This window comes from Photinus pyralis, unplaced genomic scaffold (genome assembly GCF_008802855.1).
Source record: "Photinus pyralis isolate 1611_PpyrPB1 unplaced genomic scaffold, Ppyr1.3 Ppyr1.4_LG10, whole genome shotgun sequence".
Taxonomy (NCBI): domain Eukaryota; kingdom Metazoa; phylum Arthropoda; class Insecta; order Coleoptera; family Lampyridae; genus Photinus; species Photinus pyralis.
Window position 1 is genome coordinate 1404526 of NW_022170250.1, and position 20854 is coordinate 1425379.

Here is a 20854-nt window from a genome sequence, read left to right on the forward strand (position 1 = left end):
TTCATAGGAAACAAATCATTAAACGCGTATTGTCTGCACAACCGTCTAAGAAACGACTTCAGTAGTGCTTGAAAGATACTTGAACCTGCAGGTGCAGCTTCAGATGCGATCAATTGGGAGCTCAAATTCATAACGGCACGTCTGCAAATCGTCCTTCAAGAATTAAAAAAATTGCAAAATCCATTTACCTGCGCCGGGTAATCCATTAGCGACTTATTTTAATGCAGAAGTTAACCGCACAGAATTGCTTAGTTGCCAATTTATTTAAAGTTTTACGGGATCCCGCAAATACCGGGATTGAGATTTTGCTGCGGAATTGCATTCCCTAGTCACATTCTATAAGAAAAATTATTTTCCGAATCGATCTGAGACAATTTTTTTTTCGGGCCAAAAAAAGAGGCAGTGTTATACCTTCCTTTTTTTTACCAAAAATCGACTGCAATTTTGACGGCGCCAATCGATAGCGCTGGTCGAGACCTTTCCAACGAGAGGTCGGAAGGCATATCTACGACACACCGTTCTCGAGATATTACGGTTTGTCAGAATTTTTGGTCGAAATTTCAAACCGTAATATCTCGAGAACGGTGCGTCGTAGATGTGCCTTCCGACCCCTCGTTGGAAAGGTCTCGACCAGCGCTAACGGTTGGCGCGGTCAGAATTTCGCCAAAAATTCAAAGGGCTGTAACTTTTGATCTAGTAGCCCGATCTTGGAACTGTTTGAAATTATGGATTCTACAGGGCGCATTCTATAAGAAAATATTTTTTTCCGGTCGATCTGAGACAATTTTTTTTTCGGGCCAAAAAAAGAGGCAGTGTTATACCTTCCTTTTTTTTACCAAAAATCGACTGCAATTTTGACGGAGCCAATCGATAGCGCTGGTCGAGACCTTTCCAACGAGGGGTCGGAAGGCATATATCTACGACGCACCGTTCTCGAGATATTACGGTTTGTCAGAATTTTTGGTCGAAATTTCAAACCGTAATATCTCGAGAACGGTGCGTCGTAGATTGCCTTCCGACCCCTCGTTGGAAAGGTCTCGACCAGCGCTATCGGTTGGCGCGGTCAGAATTTCGCCAAAAATTCAAAGGGCTGTTTTGAACTAGTACCCAATCGTGGAACTGTTTGAAATTATGGATTCTACAGGTCACATTCTATCAGAAAATTTTTTTTCCGGGTCGATCTGAGACAATTTTTTTGTCGGGGCTCAAAAAAAGGCAGTGTATAACCTTCCTTTTTTACCAAAAATCGAATACACCAAAATTTCTCGAGAAAACGCTTTTTCTTATTAATTTAGGTGCGTAGAATCCAAATCAATTCGTACTTTTTCGATCACACTTCTCAATCAAAAGTTATGGACTAGAAACCAATTTCGAAAAAAAATTCAAAGGGCTGTAACTTTTGAACTAGTAGCCCAATCTTGGAACTGTTTGAAAATATGGATTCTACAGGCCACATTCTATAAGAAAATTTTTTTTTTTCCGGTCGATCTGAGACAATTTTTTTTTCGGGCCAAAAAAAGAGGCAGTGTTATACCTTCCTTTTTTTACCAAAAATCGACTGCAATTTTGACGGAGCCAATCGATAGCGCTGGTCGAGACCTTTCCAACGAGGGGTCGGAAGGCATATATCTACGACGCACCGTTCTCGAGATATTACGGTTTGTCAGAATTTTTGGTCGAAATTTCAAACCGTAATATCTCGAGAACGGTGCGTCGTAGATTGCCTTCCGACCCCTCGTTGGAAAGGTCTCGACCAGCGCTATCGGTTGGCGCGGTCAGAATTTCGCCAAAAATTCAAAGGGCTGTAACTTTTGATCTAGTAGCCCGATCTTGGAACTGTTTGAAATTATGGATTCTACAGGGCACATTCTATAAGAAAATATTTTTTCCGGTCGATCTGAGACAATTTTTTTTTCGGGCCAAAAAAAGAGGCAGTGTTATACCTTCCTTTTTTTACCAAAAATCGACTGCAATTTTGACGGCGCCAATCGATAGCGCTGGTTGAGACCTTTCCAACGAGGGGTCGGAAGGCATATCTACGACGCACCGTTCTCGAGATATTACGGTTTGTCAGAATTTTTGGTCGAAATTTCAAACCGTTCAATGTGGAACGTGGCTTCTCTCGGGTTATTGCGGGGAACACACGCCGTTGGCAATTTTGGTCAAGGACAGGCCGGCGCCAAAGATTAACGGGTCACAGCGAATAAAAAATGATCGCCAAGTACTTGCGGCTATTTAATAATCGAGATGTACCAAATTTTGGAATGATGGACCGTCTAACTTTGGCACCCTGTATACTCTTTACTAGCAAACTGAAGAAAATTTCGAAAAAATCAACTCCCATTACATAGTTTTTAGGAACATTTGAAATCCCCTAAGATTCCTTACGAGTTCGTATCTATCTTTGGGATCTTTAAGAGCATCCTTTGAGAGTTTTTTACGAGCACAGAGGGCGTCTAGTCTCTAGAGCCCGTTAGAGCAACTAGCGAGTTTTTAAGGAGATCCTTCCGGTTCGAATTTAGAGGAATATTAAAGATGTCTGTGTTCATTTAAGGGTTTTCAAAGGCCCAAACAGTCTTCGACAGGCAGTCCATACAGTTTTTAATTGACCTTAGCATTTAAAATCCCTCAATGTGCTGATTCGTTTTTAAAGAGCTTTATGGATCTCTGCAAGCCATTAACTGCAGGAAATAGCTTCCGCGTGCCTCAAAGTCTCGCTTAGAGACTTTCCGAAACATGTAGAGTTCTTGAAACCCCACATTCTCTTCAAGAGTTAAGCATTTAAGAAAGGACGTCGTACGAGCCAATTCCGTTGGTTCCGTTTTGAGCTTTGTATAAATAGCGAAGGACAGAGACAATAATTATTCAAAATCTAAGCATTTTGATTCATAGGAAACAAATCATTAAACGCGTATTGTCTGCACAACCGTCTAAGATACGACTTCAGTAGTGCTTGAAAGATACTTGAACATGCAGGTGCAGCTTCAGATGCGATCAATTGGGAGCTCAAATTCAAAACGGCACGTATTGAGTCTGCAAATCGTCTTTCAAGAATTAAAAAAATTGCAAAATCCATTTACCTGCGCCGGGTAATCCAGTAATATTACTGACTTTGAGATCTTCGATTTTGCAACTTATTTCCAAATTCAATTCGTTGCAAGTCCCTTCCTTGGGCCATTTGATAGAAAAATCGCATGCGACATTCTCGAGACCAATTCTGCCGTAGCCGAGTCCATTGAGTGCCACACCAACCACGTGCCCCTGAGCTTCGAAATTCGCCGACATACCTAGCTCCGATAACATGACCTGGCCCTCAAGTACGCCATCTTTGGGCCGAACACTGGAAGCACGTTTAAGCGTAACATCTCACGCGTAGCGACTTACTCTGCCGTGGTGAATCGGTAGCTGTGCACTTGGTACAGGGTGAAACGTTTAAAAGCGACGTAAACATCGGAAATCGGAGATTCGAGGGTCAAGTTAAAATCGGGGGAGACGAACGAGTCTAACGGACGTAAACCGATTTCCGATATCCCACTTCTGACGTTCTCGTTTAGACTATTGGCAGCGCTTATGAAGCAGTCACTTATGTTCGGATCGTCCTGGTAACATCTTGGAAGGTACCTTGCTAGAATGATCCAATACAACATTATTGATTCAATAATTTACTTACGCAGTTCAGCTGGTTCGATTTGAATAAATAAGTTAGTGGTCAGTAAAATAGATAGGAAGTACATTTTGGAAATGCAGACTGAAGGACGTGAAAGCATTTATATATTTGTATGAAATGTGTGAGAAAAATGTTGATTATAATAATGAAGCCATTTTCTAATAATGTTTCTCATATAAAAAATTCTAAGAACAATATTTTCGATTCAAATAGGAAATATCAAAATATTTCCATTATATAACCATACATATAACATTGTTGTAAGATAAATTTCAAAACCATTTCACATGTCTACGTTTTGACACCTCAACTAAGACGCACAATTGTACCTACCGATCTACGTCTTTTTGTTTGCTCGCGGAGAAATGTATTTTTTTTAAACTCACGCGATATTAACAATGACCGAACATTTGGGTCCGGAGCAATTTTTCTTGCCTGACCTGAACTCGAGGACGCACAAAAACGGAATCTTGACGCATCGGTGGCCCAACGCCGAATGTCTTCCAAAATCTCCTCCTGATTACTCCCTACCTATCTTTACCGATCAATTAAGGCCCCTAAAAGGCTCTTTATTAATGAAATCGACCTCTTTTATTAATGTATTACTCTGATTCGGTTCTGGGCTACCCCCCCACCCCAGAAAACAGAAAAATCGATGAACATCACCGGAAAATTATGCTAAAATCGGCGGGGGTTCAAAACCAACCACCAAAGAAGGACTGGATAACCCTTTCCCCGTAACCTTCAGTACACTTATGGTAGCCTTCTGGAAATGGCACTAGAACTGATCCGTATACTGGAGGGTATTCCATACCCCCCAGAAATACCCTTCCACAGACCGTTTAGACTTCAGAACTGGCTGACAGTTGTTGGAGAAGCATTATGAGAACGTCATCTCCATACTGTAGAGAACGTAGCACCGGGGGGTCTGGGGGGTATGGAATACCCCCCAGCACGGAAAATTCGACGACCATCTCCGGAAAATTATGCTAAAATCGGCGGGGGTTCAAAACCAGCCACTAAAGAAGGACTGGATAACCCTTTCCCCGTAACCTTCAGTACACTTATGGTAGCCTTCTGGAAATGGCACTAGAACTGATTCGTATACTGGGGGGTATTCCATACCCCCCAGACCCCCCGGTAATACTCTTCCACAGACCGTTTAGACTTCAGAACTCGCTTGACAGTTGTTGGAGAACATAAATATCTAAATATAGTAGCATTTCACTTGATTACGTTAGAGAGAGTGAGGAAATAAATCGTTGAGATCGTATTTTGTGCACAACCGTGTAGAAAATGTAGCTAAAGGGGAAATGTAACAGGAATATCTCAAGACGGATGTCGCAGGAGGGCATAAATACTGAAATACAGGAGGATTTATTGATTGCGATATAAGAGAGCGTAAGCAAATCGTTTAAATAACATTTTCTGCACAATCGTGTAAAGAATGTGACAACAGGGGTAATGTAACAGTATTCTCGAGAAGGGTTTAAGAGGAGAGCAGAATTATTGAAATGCAGGAGCATTTCGCTTAACTATGTTAGCCAAAGAGCGGAAATAAGTCGCTGAAATCCTATTTTCTGCGAAACGGTGTAAAAATCTAGCAACAGGAGTTTCTTGAGAAATAGGTATCAGGAGATCAGAAATACTAAACACAGTAGCATTTCAGTTGATGACATTAGAGAGAGTGCGGAAATAACATCATAATTAGTGCACAATCGTGTAAAAAATGTAGCTAAAGAGGAAATGTAACGAAGGATGTCGCAGGAGGGCAGAAATACTGAAATACAGGATGATTTATTGATTGCGCTATAAGAGAGCGTAAGCAAATCTTTGAAATAACATTTTCTGCACAATAGTGTACAAAATGTAGCAAAGTGAGAATGTAGCACGAATTTCTCGAGAAAGGAGTAACAGGAGAGCATAAACACCTAAAAATAGTAGTATTTAACTTAGTTACGTTAGGTATGGAGCGTAAGTAAATGGTTTAAATAATATTTTCTGCACAATCGTGTAAAAAATGTAGAAAGAGGGGACATGTAACAGGAATTCCTCAAGAAAGATGTAACAGGAGAGCATGAATACTAAAATACAATTGCATTTCACATGATTACGTTAGGTACAGAGCGTAAGTAAATCGTGTAAATAATATTTTCTAAACAATCGTGTAAAGAATGTGACAACAGGGGTAATGTAACAGTATTCTCGAGAAGGGTTTAATAGGAGAGCAGAATTATTGAAATGCAGGAGCATTTCGCTTAACTATGTTAGCCAAAGAGCGGAAATAAGTCGCTGAAATCCTATTTTCTGCGAAACGGTGTAAAAATCTAACAACAGCATAACAGGAGTTTCTTGAGAAATAGGTAGCAGGAGATCAGAAATACTAAACACAGTAGCATTTCAGTTGATGACATTAGAGAGAGTGCGGAAATAACATCATAATTAGTGCACAATCGTGTAAAAAATGTAGCTAAAGAGGAAATGTAACAGGAGTTTCTCATGAAGGATGTCGCAGGAGGGCAGAAATACTGAAATACAGGAGGATTTATTGATTGCGATATAAGAGAGCGTAAGCAAATCTTTGAAATAACATTTTCTGCACAATAGTGTGCAATGAGAATGTAACACGAATTTCTCGAGAAAGGAGTAACAGGAGAGCATAAACACCTAAAAACAGTAGTATTTAACTTAATTACGTTAGGTATGGGGCGTAAGTAAATGGTTTAAATAATATTTTCTGCACAATCGTGTAAAAAATGAAGAAAGAGAAGACATGTAACAGGAATTCCTCAAGAAAGATGTAACAGGAGAGCATGAATACTAAAATACAATTGCATTTCACATGATTACGTTAGGTACAGAGCGTAAGTAAATCGTGTAAATAATATTTTCTAAACAATCGTGTAAAGAATGTGACAACAGGGGTAATGTAACAGTATTCTCGAGAAGGGTTTAACAGGAGAGCAGAATTATTGAAATGCAGGAGCATTTCGCTTAACTATGTTAGCCAAAGAGCGGAAATAAGTCGCTGAAATCCTATTTTCTGCGAAACGGTGTAAAAATCTAACAACAGGGAAACATAACAGGAGTTTCTTGAGAAATAGGTAGCAGGAGATCAGAAATACTAAACACAGTAGCATTTCAGTTGATGACATTAGAGAGAGTGCGGAAATAACATCATAATTAGTGCACAATCGTGTAAAAAATGTAGCTAAAGAGGAAATGTAACAGGAGTTTCTCATGAAGGATGTCGCAGGAGGGCAGAAATACTGAAATACAGGAGGATTTATTGATTGCGATATAAGAGAGCGTAAGCAAATCTTTGAAATAACATTTTCTGCACAATAGTGTGCAATGAGAATGTAACACGAATTTCTCGAGAAAGGAGTAACAGGAGAGCATAAACACCTAAAAACAGTAGTATTTAACTTAGTTACGTTAGGTATGGAGCGTAAGTAAATGGTTTAAATAATATTTTCTGCACAATCGTGTAAAAAATGTAGAAAGAGGGGACATGTAACAGGAATTCCTCAAGAAAGATGTAACAGGAGAGCATGAATACTAAAATACAATTGCATTTCACATGATTACGTTAGGTACAGAGCGTAAGTAAATCGTGTAAATAATATTTTCTGCACAATCGTGTAAAGAATGTGACAACAGGGGTAATGTAACAGTATTTCTCGACAAGGGTTTAACAGGAGAGCAGAATTATTGAAATGCAGGAGCATTTCGCTTAACTATGTTAGCCAAAGAGCGGAAATAAGTCGCTGAAATCCTATTTTCTGCGAAACGGTGTAAAAATCTAACAACAGGGGAAACATAACAGGAGTTTCTTGAGAAATAGGTAGCAGGAGATCAGAAATACTAAACACAGTAGCATTTCAGTTGATGACATTAGAGAGAGTGCGGAAATAACATCATAATTAGTGCACAATCGTGTAAAAAATGTAGCTAAAGAGGAAATGTAACAGGAGTTTCTCATGAAGGATGTCGCAGGAGGGCAGAAATACTGAAATACAGGATGATTTATTGATTGCGATATAAGAGAGCGTAAGCAAATCTTTGAAATAACATTTTCTGCACAATAGTGTACAAAATGTAGCAAAGTGAGAATGTAGCACGAATTTCTCGAGAAAGGAGTAACAGGAGAGCATAAACACCTAAAAATAGTAGTATTTAACTTAGTTACGTTAGGTATGGAGCGTAAGTAAATGGTTTAAATAATATTTTCTGCACAATCGTGTAAAAAATGTAGAAAGAGGGGACATGTAACAGGAATTCCTCAAGAAAGATGTAACAGGAGAGCATGAATACTAAAATACAATTGCATTTCACATGATTACGTTAGGTACAGAGCGTAAGTAAATCGTGTAAATAATATTTTCTAAACAATCGTGTAAAGAATGTGACAACAGGGGTAATGTAACAGTATTCTCGAGAAGGGTTTAATAGGAGAGCAGAATTATTGAAATGCAGGAGCATTTCGCTTAACTATGTTAGCCAAAGAGCGGAAATAAGTCGCTGAAATCCTTGGCAAAGTGGGAATGTAACAGGAATTTCACGAGAAAGGTATAACAGGAGAACATCAATACCTAAATACAGTAGCATTTCACTTAATTGCGGTAGGCGGAGTGTAAGTAAGCCGTTTAAACAACATTTTCCGCACAATCGTGTAAAAAATGTAACAACAGAGGTCATGTAACAGTATTTCTCGAAAAGGGTTTAACAGGAGAACAGAAATACTGAAATTGTAATGATGTGAAATTTAATGGGATTAATTCGTAACTTGACTCCTGTAGGAGAGGGTGGTGGTTTCGGAGACGTCGTGTTTGTCGACATTCCCACCAGTAGGTATAATTACCATCACCATTATATTCCCACGTCCTTCCAAACACTAAATAAACAGAAACCGAACCAGAAAGGCGACCACATTCCTGTCCCCTGGTTAGAGTAGCGATTGTAGATCGCGCTCTGACAATAAGTTACCTGTCTTATCAATTAAAGAGGTAGCAGAAGATCAGAGATACTTAAACACAGTAGCATTTCACTTGATTAAGGCACTAGAACTGATCCGTAGTCTGGGGGGTATTCCATACCCCCCAGACCCCCCCGGTAATACTCTTCCACAGACCGTTTAGACTTCAGAACTCGCTTGACAGTTGTTGGAGAAGGATTATGAGAACGTCATCTCCATACCGTAGAGAACGTAGCACCGGGGAGTATGGAATACTGCCCAGCAAACGGAAAAATCCTTGACCATCTTAGGAAAGTTATATTAAAATCGGCTGGGGTTCAAAAGCATCCAGCAAAGAAGGAGTCGGTAACCCTCTCCCTGTAACCCTCCGTACACTTATGGTAGTGTTCTAGAATGGCACGCAAACTGTGTCGTGTAGAAGGGGAGGGGACGGTCATCGACCTTCTCGCCCCGAGATTTCGTACAAAATATTTTGTTAGTGCCTGTGTGTTACTTGTGGTAGCTGATCAGGTGCTTGTGGGGGGTGGTTTAGTGACCGTTGCACGTAGCATTTTTATTTGGCGCGCAACGTGGGGCACATATCAGTATTTATCCGAATTTGATAGTATTTGAGATAAATGAAGAATTGCAAATGCCCGCCTTGCACCGTAAAACAAGGTCACTCCTTAGTTATGCAACCGGGAAGCGCCCTCACCAAGCCACGACTTTTTGGTCGGGGAAATCCCAGACCACGACCTTGCACCGCAAAATCCCCCTTTACCGTGACCGCGAACTTGGTCCAAAAGTTGGCTAATTCTCAGCAAATCAAAGGCGAGGAATAAAAAAAGTTATTAAAAATCATAGTCATGGAGACAGAGGAAATAAATCGTTAAACGCATATTGCCTGCACAACCGTCTAAGAAACAACTTTAGAAGTGTTTGGAAGATTTCGGAATATACAGGTGACCCTTCAGATGCGACCAGCCGAGAGCTCAAATTCAAAATAGTGCGTATCGAGTCTGCAAATTGTCTTTCAAAAATTTCAAAAATCTCAAAACCAATTTACCTGCGTTTGGCAATCCGGTAATATTAGCCACGTGGATGTCTTCGAATTTGCAACTTATTTCCAACATCATATCGTCACAATTCAATTCCTTGGGCCAGTTGATCAAAAAATCGCAAACGACGTTCTCGGCCTCAAATTTGGAGTAACCGCGTCCATTGAGTGGCACATTAATCAAGTGTCCCCGAACATCGAAATCCGCCGACAGACCTAGGTCTGAGAAGATGACCTGACCCCCAAGTACGCCATCTTTGGGTCGAACACTGGAAACACGTTTCAGCGTGACAACTTACGCGTAGCGACTTACTCTGCCGAGGTAAATCGATAGTTGTGCACTTGGTACAGGGTGAAACGTTTAAAGGCGATATAAACGTCGGAGATCGCAGATTCCAGTGTTATGTTGAAATCGGGGGAGACGAACGAGTCTAACGGACGTAAACCGATTTCCGGTATCCCACTTCTGACGTTCTCGTTTAGACTATTCGCAGCGGTTATAAAGCAATCACTTATGTTCGGATCGTCTTGGTAACATCTTGGAAGGTAGCTTGCTAGAAGGACCCAATACAAAGTTATCGATTCAATAATGGACTTACGCAGTTCGGCTGATTCGAGTTGAACAAATAAGCAAGCGGCCAGTAAAATAGACAGGAAGTACATTTTGGAAATGCCGATTGAATTACGTGAAAGCGTTTATATGTTTATATGAAATGTATGAGAAAAATGTAATAGAATAAAAATAATGATAAACAGTAACAGCAAACGAATTATGATAATGAAGTCGTAATTTTCTCATATAAAAAGTTCTAACAACCGATTCAAATCGGAAATTTCAAAATATTTCACATAACATTGCTGTAAGATTAACTTTAAAACACTTACGCATTGTCACCTGAACTAAGACGCCATTGTACCTACCAATCGACCCCTTTTTACTAGCTTAACTTACTAGTAGAATTCTACGACCGACAAAAACAGAATCCCATAAAAAACTCTACTTTGGACCACGAACTTGATGTATCGGAGCCCCAAATCCGAATGCCTTTCAAAATTCTCCCCCGTATTACTCCCTACCTATCATTCCTGATTAATAATGCCCCAAAATGGCGCTTTATTAATGAAATCGGCCATGTTTTTATTAAGTAGTACTCTGATTCGATCAACATCGACCAATTCCGTTAGCTCTAGTCACAATCTCACGCTAGGAATGCGGCTTTTTTCAGGCTCTTCACGCCACGCGGTTCTACGTTGGCAGTTTTTGGTCACGTAGACCTAATTAAAATAAAGTAATTTGCGCTTAACTCCGAACAGACTGGCGCCAAAGAGTTCTGGAGCTAGTTTACAAGACGCCTAAAAAATGATCACCAAGTACTAACGGACTAAATTTTCGAACGATCGCCCTTCTCATTTTGATAAACACACGCACGAAAGTTCGAAAAATCAACCCTGAATAAAAGGCTCCCGTTACATAGTCTTTAAAAACATTTGAAATCCCCTAACATCCTTTAGAAATCCGTTTTTCGGATTTCCAACAGCAATAATAAGCATGTAGAGTTCTTGAAATCCTACCTTTAAAAGTCTAGCATTTAAGAACGGAAGCCGATCGCGCCAATTCCGTTGGTTCCGTTATGAACTTAATATAAATAGCGAAGGACACAGAGAAAGTATACATCTCGTCTTGATGCAAAAGCTGAATTAATGTAAAGGGTGAATTATTAGTTGTATTTAGCCGGAAATGGGGAGCTTGACGCAATTGCGCAGGCGCGATTCTGCCCAAAAGCTTTTCAGCTCTTCCTTTTCTGTCTAAGAATATGTGCAAGTACCAGCATTATTATGTTTCTGTGTTCAATTTAAGGGGGGAAATGTTGCGAAAACCATGTCTTACTTGAATTTATGCATCAGTGTTATTTTTTCTATTAGAATTAGTTGTAATCGTATATTTCTTTTGTTTAAAGTTTGGCGATTTTGTAAATTGTGTATTTAATTTGTAAAGCGTGAAATTGCTTGTTAAAATGTAGATACATCGTGTCGTTTGCGATAAGGAGTTTTTATCGGACTAAATATCATCAACGCGCGTTGAACGTTACAACGAATTTACAGAAAAGATATACAGATGGCGTAAAGATCTGAAATGAATATTTAGATGGTAAAAATGTTGAATACACCCAACAGTTCCACTGACATTCCCAGAACGCAACCATAATAAAGTACTGATATATATATATATATATATATATATATTATATATATTACAACAGGGTGACAATTTGAAAACTTACCACCCCCATATCTTAGTAAATAAACGAGATATTTAAAAAAATCAAAATCCGTTTCGGTAATTCGGAGGGGGAATCACAATGACATAGTTGGCGACGCACCCCCTCCAACCCCCTGCGCCCCAGCCACCCCAACTTTTAAATCTTAAATAGTGACCCCCCATGTGTGATACGTCGTTGGAAAGCTCTGAAAAAATGCTTTCCAACCATACCAAATAGCATTACATTTAGGTTAGTAATTATCGTGCAAATCAAAAAATAAACATGGAAAATCGTATTTAACTTGAACTTCCAAAGCCGACTTGACAGCAACTCATTTTTGATCGCCAGTTATAATCTATTCTCAAACTCTTGTCGAACCTTTTCAAATGTTGGTTTTGCAATATTTCGACATTCTTGAATTATTCTCTGTCTTAGTTCGTCTATGTTCGCCGGTTGCGTTTTAAATACGACAGATTTCAAATGTATCATATTAGTTTATTTTTTGATTTGCACGATAATTACTAACCTAAATGTAATGCTATTTGGTATGGTTGGAAAGCATTTTTTCAGAGCTTTCCAACAACGTATCACACATGGGGGGTCACTATTTAAGATTTAAAAGTTGGGGTGGCTGGGGCGCAGGGAGTTGGAGGGGGTGCGTCGCCAACTATGTCATTGTGATTCCCCCTCCAAATTACCGAAAAGGATTTTGATTTTTTAAAATATCTCGTTTATTTACTAAAATATGGGGGGTGGTAAGTTTTCAAATTGTCACCCTGTATATAAAGTTCAAAGGGCTGTAAGTTGATCTAGTAGTCCAATCTTGGAACTGTTTGAAATTATGGATTCTACGAGCCAAACTCTATAAGAAAACGTTTTTTCCCGGTCGATCTCAGACAATTTTTTTTCCGGCCTCAAAAAAAGGCAGTTATTACCTTCCTTTTTTACCAAAAATCGACTGCACCAAAATTTCTCGGGAAAACACTTTTTCTCACTAATTTTGGTGCGTAGAATCCAAAACGATTCGTACTTTTTCGATCAGACCTCTCAATCAAAATTTATGGACTAAATACAAATTTCTCGATTATATATATATATATATATATATATATATATAAGAAAGGTTTTGAACCACGGCGTTTTTAACATACCGTTCCGGAAATGGATAGCGACTTTAACATTAGATGGGGGGGGGGGGGGTTACCCCCCAGTTGCGCGTCCTGAAAACTCACGGTTTGGGGAGTGTTACCGGAGGATATGTTGTGTATAATGAGGGGTTCAGTTCAGTGCTTCCTCGCCAGTTGCTATTAAGAGTTCCGGATGCTCTTCCTCCCTGGAATGTACTTACTTGGGGGCTTGGGGGAAGGGGAGGGGGTATGGGTATTCCATACCCCCAGACCATCCTGTATTAGATCCTCCACTAACTTGTTTAGCTTTCACTACTCGTGATCACAATGATCACAAAGCGCTGAAAGCCTAACAATTTGGGGTTGAGTGTAACACCGGGACGTCTGGGGGTATGGAAATCCAATACCCTCCCCTAGTATATACAGTCCACAAAAGAAATCTGAAGGTGTAACAATTTGGGGGAGAGTGTAACACCGGGGGATCTGGGGAGTATGGAATCCCCCCCCCCCTCAGGAGTTAAATATTCCGTGAATCTCCCTCGCGAGTCTCTTCCTCTCTAGAATGTACTTATCTGGGGAGGTTGAGGGGGGGGGGGGGACAAGACCGCTTGGTGAATTTGGAAAATCATAGAAATTAATGATATCTCTCATGGTATTCTAATTAAAGGTTTCAACGAAAGGAACCGTTTTCTACCAACTACCGCGCTTAGTTAGAAGGGGGGGGGGGGGGTGGAATTGATTCTATCCTTCATGGAACTCTAATGAGAGGTCTCAACGAAAAAGGAATTAATGTCGACCAACCATGACCCCCCTCCTCGACCTCTTATCGTTATCGAATATATTTCCTAATATCCGAGCTAATATCTCAAGAACGGATTGTCGGAAGAAGGTACTCACAAAGGGCGATTGGGACTTCTGGAAGAAATATATCCATTGGTGACTGGTGTTTTCAATAGAGTGTGCTTAATAAATACGATCACATGCATACATTAACAATTAATGTGACAAAGGCTGTACTTTTACAATTTTACATGTGGGAACGGTATTTTATTGAAAATATTCAAATGCCCTAGACGACTTTAGCACTTTGTTCTCATACCCACGGGTTCCCTAACATTTGTTTACCCAAAAGAGTTAGTATCGCGCTGAATTTACGAAAATGCGACGCATTACTGCTTTACTAGGCGCTTTTTTGGTCGTTTACGTCGAAACAGCTAAACTGCGTAAGTTTCTCAGACTCCATACTGTCCCCGGCGCCAATTCTGTCTGTAATTGGCGATTTTTAAATTTTTCGCCAATACGATCGTTAAAACAACGATTATCGGTTGCGAACGATATTCTATAACTCCTGTTTCAGCAAGCTACTTTCCAATATGTTACCAAGACGACCAGAAAATAAGCGAGTGCTTTATAAACGCCGCGAACAATCTAAATCAACAAGTCAGAAACGGGATACCGGAAATTGGTTTGCGGCCATTGGACCCTTACGTGTGTCCCGATTTTAACATGACAATCGAGTCACCCGTTAGCGATTTTCATGTCATCACAAATAGTTTTACCCTATATCGACTGTACAACTACCAATTTGTTGAGGCGGAGTAAGAGTAATGACAGTTAAACGCGTCTATACTTGACATTGTTTCAGTGTTCGACCAAAAGATGGCGTAATAGGAGGTCGAGTCATTCTACCTGATCTAAGTGTATGGACAAATTTTAAAGTTGAGGGGCACGTGATCAATCTTTCAGTCGCCGGAGGCGGCGAACTGGAAATGAACAATACCGTCACAACTTGTGATTTTCTCCTAAGCGATTGGGACGTAAAGGGCAATTGCAACGGGATTAAGGTGGACGTCACCTGCAAGGTGCATGACCTCAAACTGAACCTTACCGGACTGGTTAATGGAGGTACTGTCTCGGTTCTAAAAGTTTGATTGTTAAAGTAAAATTTCAGACGTGCTCATCCCTATTTTGAACATGAATTCTGAACTAATTGCCTCGGAAATTTCGCCCGCCTATTCGCAACTTTTCCAGGAAATATTGAGGCCGTTCCTTATTCGTTTGTGCAGAAAATATTCGATCGATGAATTGTTTCCTCGGACCTCCTAATTAAGTTGGTCTGTTCTTGAAAGTCACTCTCTACATTGTAATTAACGAACATGTGTACATATAGAAGAAGACATTAAATTTTTAACGTTATTTTTATCGCGAGATTGTATTAAGTTAAAAGACGCACGTGGTAGAGGTGATAAATGGAATTGAAATGAGTGCAGAATTGTTTAGGCAAAGGGTCCATTTTAAATCTGAGGGTGTAGCATGGAAGAGCATTCGGATCATAATTTTTTACCATAAAAGATACCACGGCACCCGCCTAAATAAACTATAGCTGCCGACACTACGTTTTTTCTCAAACAAAAAAGAAAATTTAAATAGCCCGCGACGTGGATAATGATTGGCGTGTTATTTTTCGAGAGGAAACTCGAATTCAGACGAAAAAAGAAAACAATTAAATTATGGGGTCAAATATACTTGTGGTACGCTTTCCGAATAATCCCGCAATTATTTATAAACGTTCTCTATTATCGTGTGTACGAACATATCGACCCAGATCTTTGACCTGGCGAAGATTTAGATCATTATATGTATCAATGGGACGAGTAGAATTTCCACTGATGTTCATTATCTCGAGAAGGAGCTGTAATTACCACAGAACGCTGACCTTATCTAGGGTAATGTACTCATCGCGCAGGAATCTCTGAATAGCTACGAGGTTTTTATTTAGACTTCACTATTTATTCGTAAGAGTGAACAACAAACTCGATTACTGCATACTAGCATACCCTAAAAATGCGTCCACCAAACCAAAAGCTCCGGTTACCCTCTGGTACATATTTATAAAACATTCATTCCTTTTCTCGGTTCCGTTCATCATTCCTTACCAAATTAATGCGTCGTCAAACGGTAAACTTCGAGGAAACATCTTCTTAATTTGAAACTAATTAGCTTAACGCAGCGATAACGAAGTCCTATCGCTCTGACCGGAGATAAACAAAATGCAACACGTAATTTCAATTATTATTTAAACAAAACTAAACATCAAATAAATCTGAAACATAACCACATTGACCTCGAATTCGAATGATATGATCGAATCATTCAATCATAAATAACAACCGCATTAAAACCCTACAAACCGAAATACGCTAAGTGAAAACGCGCCCGTTGTAAAAATATAAACGCCGCGGTTTTATTACGAACGCATACGGGTAAATCAGTATTCAGAATTGTCGCATAAATTACAAACCGACGTTTCCGGTGAATAAATGCCCTTTCGACTAATGAAAGACTAAACCGAAAGCAAAAAATTAACCCGTTTCGGTTAGTGCTCTAATGAGAACTCGGAAATAGAAAGCTAGTTTGAATGCAGTCGAGATAATTAAACAAGTTCATTGCCAGATCAATACCATACACAAAAAGGTACTCGACCAAGGAATGCAAGAAAAACAAACTGGCTTGTTTTAGCTACTGATTCCCCCTTAGAGATCCAATATTGTCCGTTGGTAAGGCGCCGTCTGTTCAAAAAAAAAAGGGCAGTACCACGTTTGTACCGTACAGAAATCACTTATTTTCGAAAACAACAAGGGTAACGTCATCGCTTTTGATTTGTATAAAAAATAATGATCGGTTTTCTCTAAGAAATTGGCATAAAATTTCCAAAATCTGCGGATCATGAGTTGGGGATTACTCCCCTGAGCCCTCCGTTCTACACTTTTCTTGAAAGCGTATAGTGCCTATAACCTTTAAACCATAATTTTGAGAAAGAGACCATTAAACGTCGGAATCTTCGTCAAAAAAGCAAGATTCAATGACCATTTAAGAGAACCATCACGATAGTCCTTAGTGCTGTACGTTTTGAAAATTCGGTTACAATTTTTGCCCGGACGATGATTATCAGAATGTCTCCGGACGTTCCTTAGGTATTTAAGAACAAAATTGCGTGGACTATCTTTACCCTTTCAGAGTCGTTACCCCTCTTCTGCTTTTCTTTTTGCGCTTCGCTATTTATATCAACGCAAAAACGCAACCAACGAAATTTCTGCGATCAACGTCCTCTTTTAACCAATCGTAGATCAGCGTCTTTTGTTTACAATGCAATTTTGTCTCGGCTAAGACGGAACCACCGAAGCGTAAAATGCCTAAGTTTATCGATAATAGCTTGACCCGCGCCTGCCGTCCGTACGAAACGGTATATGTACATGCAATGTTACTCAAAAATAAAATTTGGGAAAAAACCGCGTATCAGAACATTATTGCAAACGATAGAAAGGCACAGTCTATACAAAATCCGGGGGCTCGCAAAATGAACGTCTGCTTTTGATTTGCGTACATTCGACCACTGCAGAAGTGCGACTATTTACATGTTTTATTTTTGAGTCTTTAGAATTTTCGCGCGTCTAGCTTCACGCCGTTATCCGCAGTCGCAATTAATTTCCTGTCTCGCAATCCAACATTACTTAAAGTCACGCAACTTTAACCTTTGTGGTTTAAAACTTCCACTATTGTTCGTATTTCCTGTGATAGTTTCGAAACCGGAAATGATCCCTTTTAAGGTCACCAAATCACAACTTTGATTTGCACGTACTTAACTTCGTTACTGGCGGCCTAAACACTCCACTTTTTAGGTTATTAGTGCCACACCAATATACAAAAACCCCCTGTAGTTAATAACAGTTAAGTCGAAATAACTGCTTCACGACGACTGACTCCCAACAACCCACTTCATACTACCGTACATTTTTCATTCACACCCGTTCCGCCAATCAACACTCATTTTTGTGTCCAATCAGAACGCCTGACACCCATAAATTTACGTAAAGTGGAATAATTTCGCGCAAAGTTATCAGATCTCACACTACGTGACAAATTTGATAACGACGGGTATAGCCCTTGCAAAATCGTTCAGTAATTCTCGATAGTCTCCCACGACTTGTCGGCGCCTCAAGATTTCACAAGCATTTAACCGTCAAGATCGCTCGTCTACATACAAAATCGAAAAAGATCAGACAAAAATTCGAATGAAATAAAATCCGTTAACGAGTTCCTGTTACACCATACTCGAAGTAGTGCATAACTTTTGTTTCAAAGGTTGTATTGACCGCTCGACAATTTTGTTCTGAAATACCTCAAGGATTTACACAGAATTCCGCATTTCCACTCCTACATTATAGCGAATTCAGAAGAAAACAATTAAATTATCTGGTTACCATAGAAACGATATAAGATAACCGGGTAAAATGGACTTGTGGTACGCTTTCCGAATAATCCCGCAGAAAAAGGACAGATTCAATGTTGCTCTCCCTCCGTCTAACAAAATATATTCCATACCCCCCCGGTTTTCCTTTGTCCTTCAAAACGTAGAGTGCCCATAGCACTATTTGAAACTTCTCTTACGCCTTCTACTCTGCTACTTTAGCCTCAATTTTTTCCACGCGACTTTGCGGTTTTTAAAAGAACAATATTTTTAACTTCTCCGGCTGCATGTATTTTCCAATCTCGGCCAGTATTAAATTACCAGATGTATTAATAAAGGGTAGTGTGGGAGGGGGAGAGATAATATCATTATACGGCTAATCCGCCTCGGGGATCAACACCGTCCTGATTACGAAAAATGGGCACTAAAAGTGCGTTATTCGCGAGTGAAAATAAATCATGTTACTATTGATTGTTTGGGGGGGTAGCGAAAACGTGTGGGTTGTTTCCAATTTCGTCGCATCGCACGACGTTCGCGATTTTTACGGAAGCGCAAATCAAGATAAACGACCTTATTAGATTGTTTACATTATCGATTCGCATTTTTCCAGGAAATAGAAGCGGATTGAGCGTAGCGCACCTAAACGAATTTGCATAAACAATAATCGGACATGGTCCTTCGAGCCGGAAGCTGATAAGAAGAACCTTGTCTCGTTTCCGTACACCCGTAAACCTTGCGGCTCGCATTTTCAAATTTATTGGGCAATTATGCGAACCAGCCTACGTAAATTTGGTGACAGCCGGTGCACTCGATTCCAATTTACCAACGTTAACCGCGAAGGTCGCCAGTAATCGTCCGTGTTTTCAACAAAATAACATCAAAAGTGGTTTTGCGGTCGGCTCTGACACAATGTTAGAAAAAAAGAGATTGGAAGGTCAAATCGACTTACCATCAAGCATCTCCGGCGACAAGTTCAATATCAACAACGTCGTGGTAATTTCCGCGCGGGGGCCGAAACGAAAGCAAAAAAGGTAGCAGCACAAGAATTTTCCTCGTCCGGATAACCGCGCGCGCGGGATGTCGTGGCCGAATTAGTTCATGGTCGCGTTCGGCGCGCAGGGATGGCCAGATGACAGAAGCGGGTCGATAATGTGGGAGGAGGCTGTTGTATATTTTGGTCCTTTTATCATCGCCCCGGCGCTTTTCCGGCGAAACGTCTACGCTTTTGATAATAATTTTGCTAATAGGGCACCAACCCCTCCCGCGGGGGTGCCTAATCACAACAACGCTCGCTTATCGCAAATGATTATTAATAGTCCGCGCTCCAGTTTCTGCAAGCTTGCGTAACGCTTTTGCAAGCCCAATCCGGTTACGGTTTACACAAATAGTCACTAATGCGTGAAATTTATGTAAAAATGCATTCTGAGGACGCGCGTAGGCGTAAGACATCGCAAATCGGTGCTTCGGCACGTATTTTCCACCCCCGGGTGACAAGAACGTGATTATTTTCTATAATTCGGTACTTAGAGCCTTTTTTATGCGGCACCTCGCCTACTGTGTCAAAGTTTAGATCCCCGGCCATGAGAAGGTCCAACACAATAGCCTCTATTTTTTGGAATTTTTCATTATAAGGCACTGAATATAGTTTATCTATTGAATCGAGAAAACCTTGAAAGTCCCGAAGGAAATGAATTACAAATTTGCATTGATTGACGTTATTACGTTAGGATTTTATGTTCTACGTGAAAAAAAAACACGTGGTGAGCATATCGTGGAAAAATCTACGCTTTTCTTATTTGCGGTGGCGATTTGTTCGCAAGGTACCGAAAAGGGGGGTGCTGCAGTGCTCTTATCCACCACACAGTAAAAAGTAAAAACGGTAACAGTCAACTTCTCGTCTATAGTGCCATCTTGTTGACAGCCGCCATCTTGTATACAGTTGCCTTTTGTTTTCAGCCGACATGAGTTTCATATAAGTCATGAGCGTCCGAAGATTTTGATAGGTGCGTAAGGAGAAGAACGTTCCACCTTTACGTAATTTCTCACCCCCCAGACCCCTCGCTTCTACGTTTTCCCGCAAAACCTACACCCCAAGCGGGGAGGCCAATAACCCCTAGCCAAGCGTTCGAAAATTTTGGCCAGCTTAAGCAAAAGAACATTGGAAGGGGGGGGGGGGTCCCATCCCCACACACCCGACGTTGTTACGTTTTCCCTAAAGACGTACAGCTCAAAGGCACTGGTTTTCTGAAATGGGCATGGAGTTTTGCTTTTCCGACTCCACAGACTCCCGATGTTACACTACACGTTTTGTGGAAGAATAGAGACCCCTCTATACCCCCCAACCAAGCGTCAGAAAACTTTCACAGGTGTAAGGACATTGAATCGATCCTTTGTTCCTGGGGGGTATTCCATACCCCACGAACCCCCCGGTGCTACGTTTTCCCTCAAAACGTACCGCCCAAAGGACTCTCGCGGTGGTTTTAATAAATGGACGTCGAATTTTGCTTTTCTGACGAGGATTCCATACTGCAGAAGCT

At 40.4% G+C, this 20854-nt stretch overlaps 2 protein-coding genes and 1 long non-coding RNA gene across 4 annotated transcripts; 1 reads left to right on the plus strand and 2 right to left on the minus strand.

Annotated features, from left to right (window-relative positions):
* Positions 1-2510: 2510 nt before the first annotated feature.
* Positions 2511-19484, minus strand: LOC116161968. 2 transcript variants are annotated; one of them, XM_031475481.1, is made up of 4 exons: positions 19267-19484; positions 3385-3625; positions 3081-3340; positions 2511-3033 (listed from the first exon to the last, which is right to left on the minus strand). In XM_031475481.1, the coding sequence occupies exons 1-4, from the start codon at positions 19274-19276 to the stop codon at positions 2873-2875; spliced, it is 672 nt and encodes a 223-aa protein (XP_031331341.1). In that variant the 5' UTR covers positions 19277-19484; the 3' UTR covers positions 2511-2872. The 2 variants fall into 2 exon arrangements, with proteins under 2 accessions (XP_031331341.1, XP_031331340.1); XM_031475480.1 differs by lacking the exon at positions 19267-19484 and adding an exon at positions 3671-3810.
* LOC116161980 lies at positions 9787-10329 on the minus strand. The gene is made up of 3 exons (XR_004143462.1): positions 10281-10329; positions 9995-10235; positions 9787-9950 (listed from the first exon to the last, which is right to left on the minus strand). It is a non-coding gene; the product is annotated as an uncharacterized LOC116161980 (long non-coding RNA).
* LOC116161970 lies at positions 14209-15265 on the plus strand. Its single transcript, XM_031475483.1, has 4 exons — positions 14209-14292; positions 14427-14667; positions 14715-14974; positions 15021-15265. Exons 1-4 carry the CDS (start codon positions 14229-14231, stop codon positions 15173-15175), a joined length of 720 nt encoding a protein of 239 aa, XP_031331343.1. The 5' UTR covers positions 14209-14228; the 3' UTR covers positions 15176-15265.
* Positions 19485-20854: the final 1370 nt, after the last annotated feature.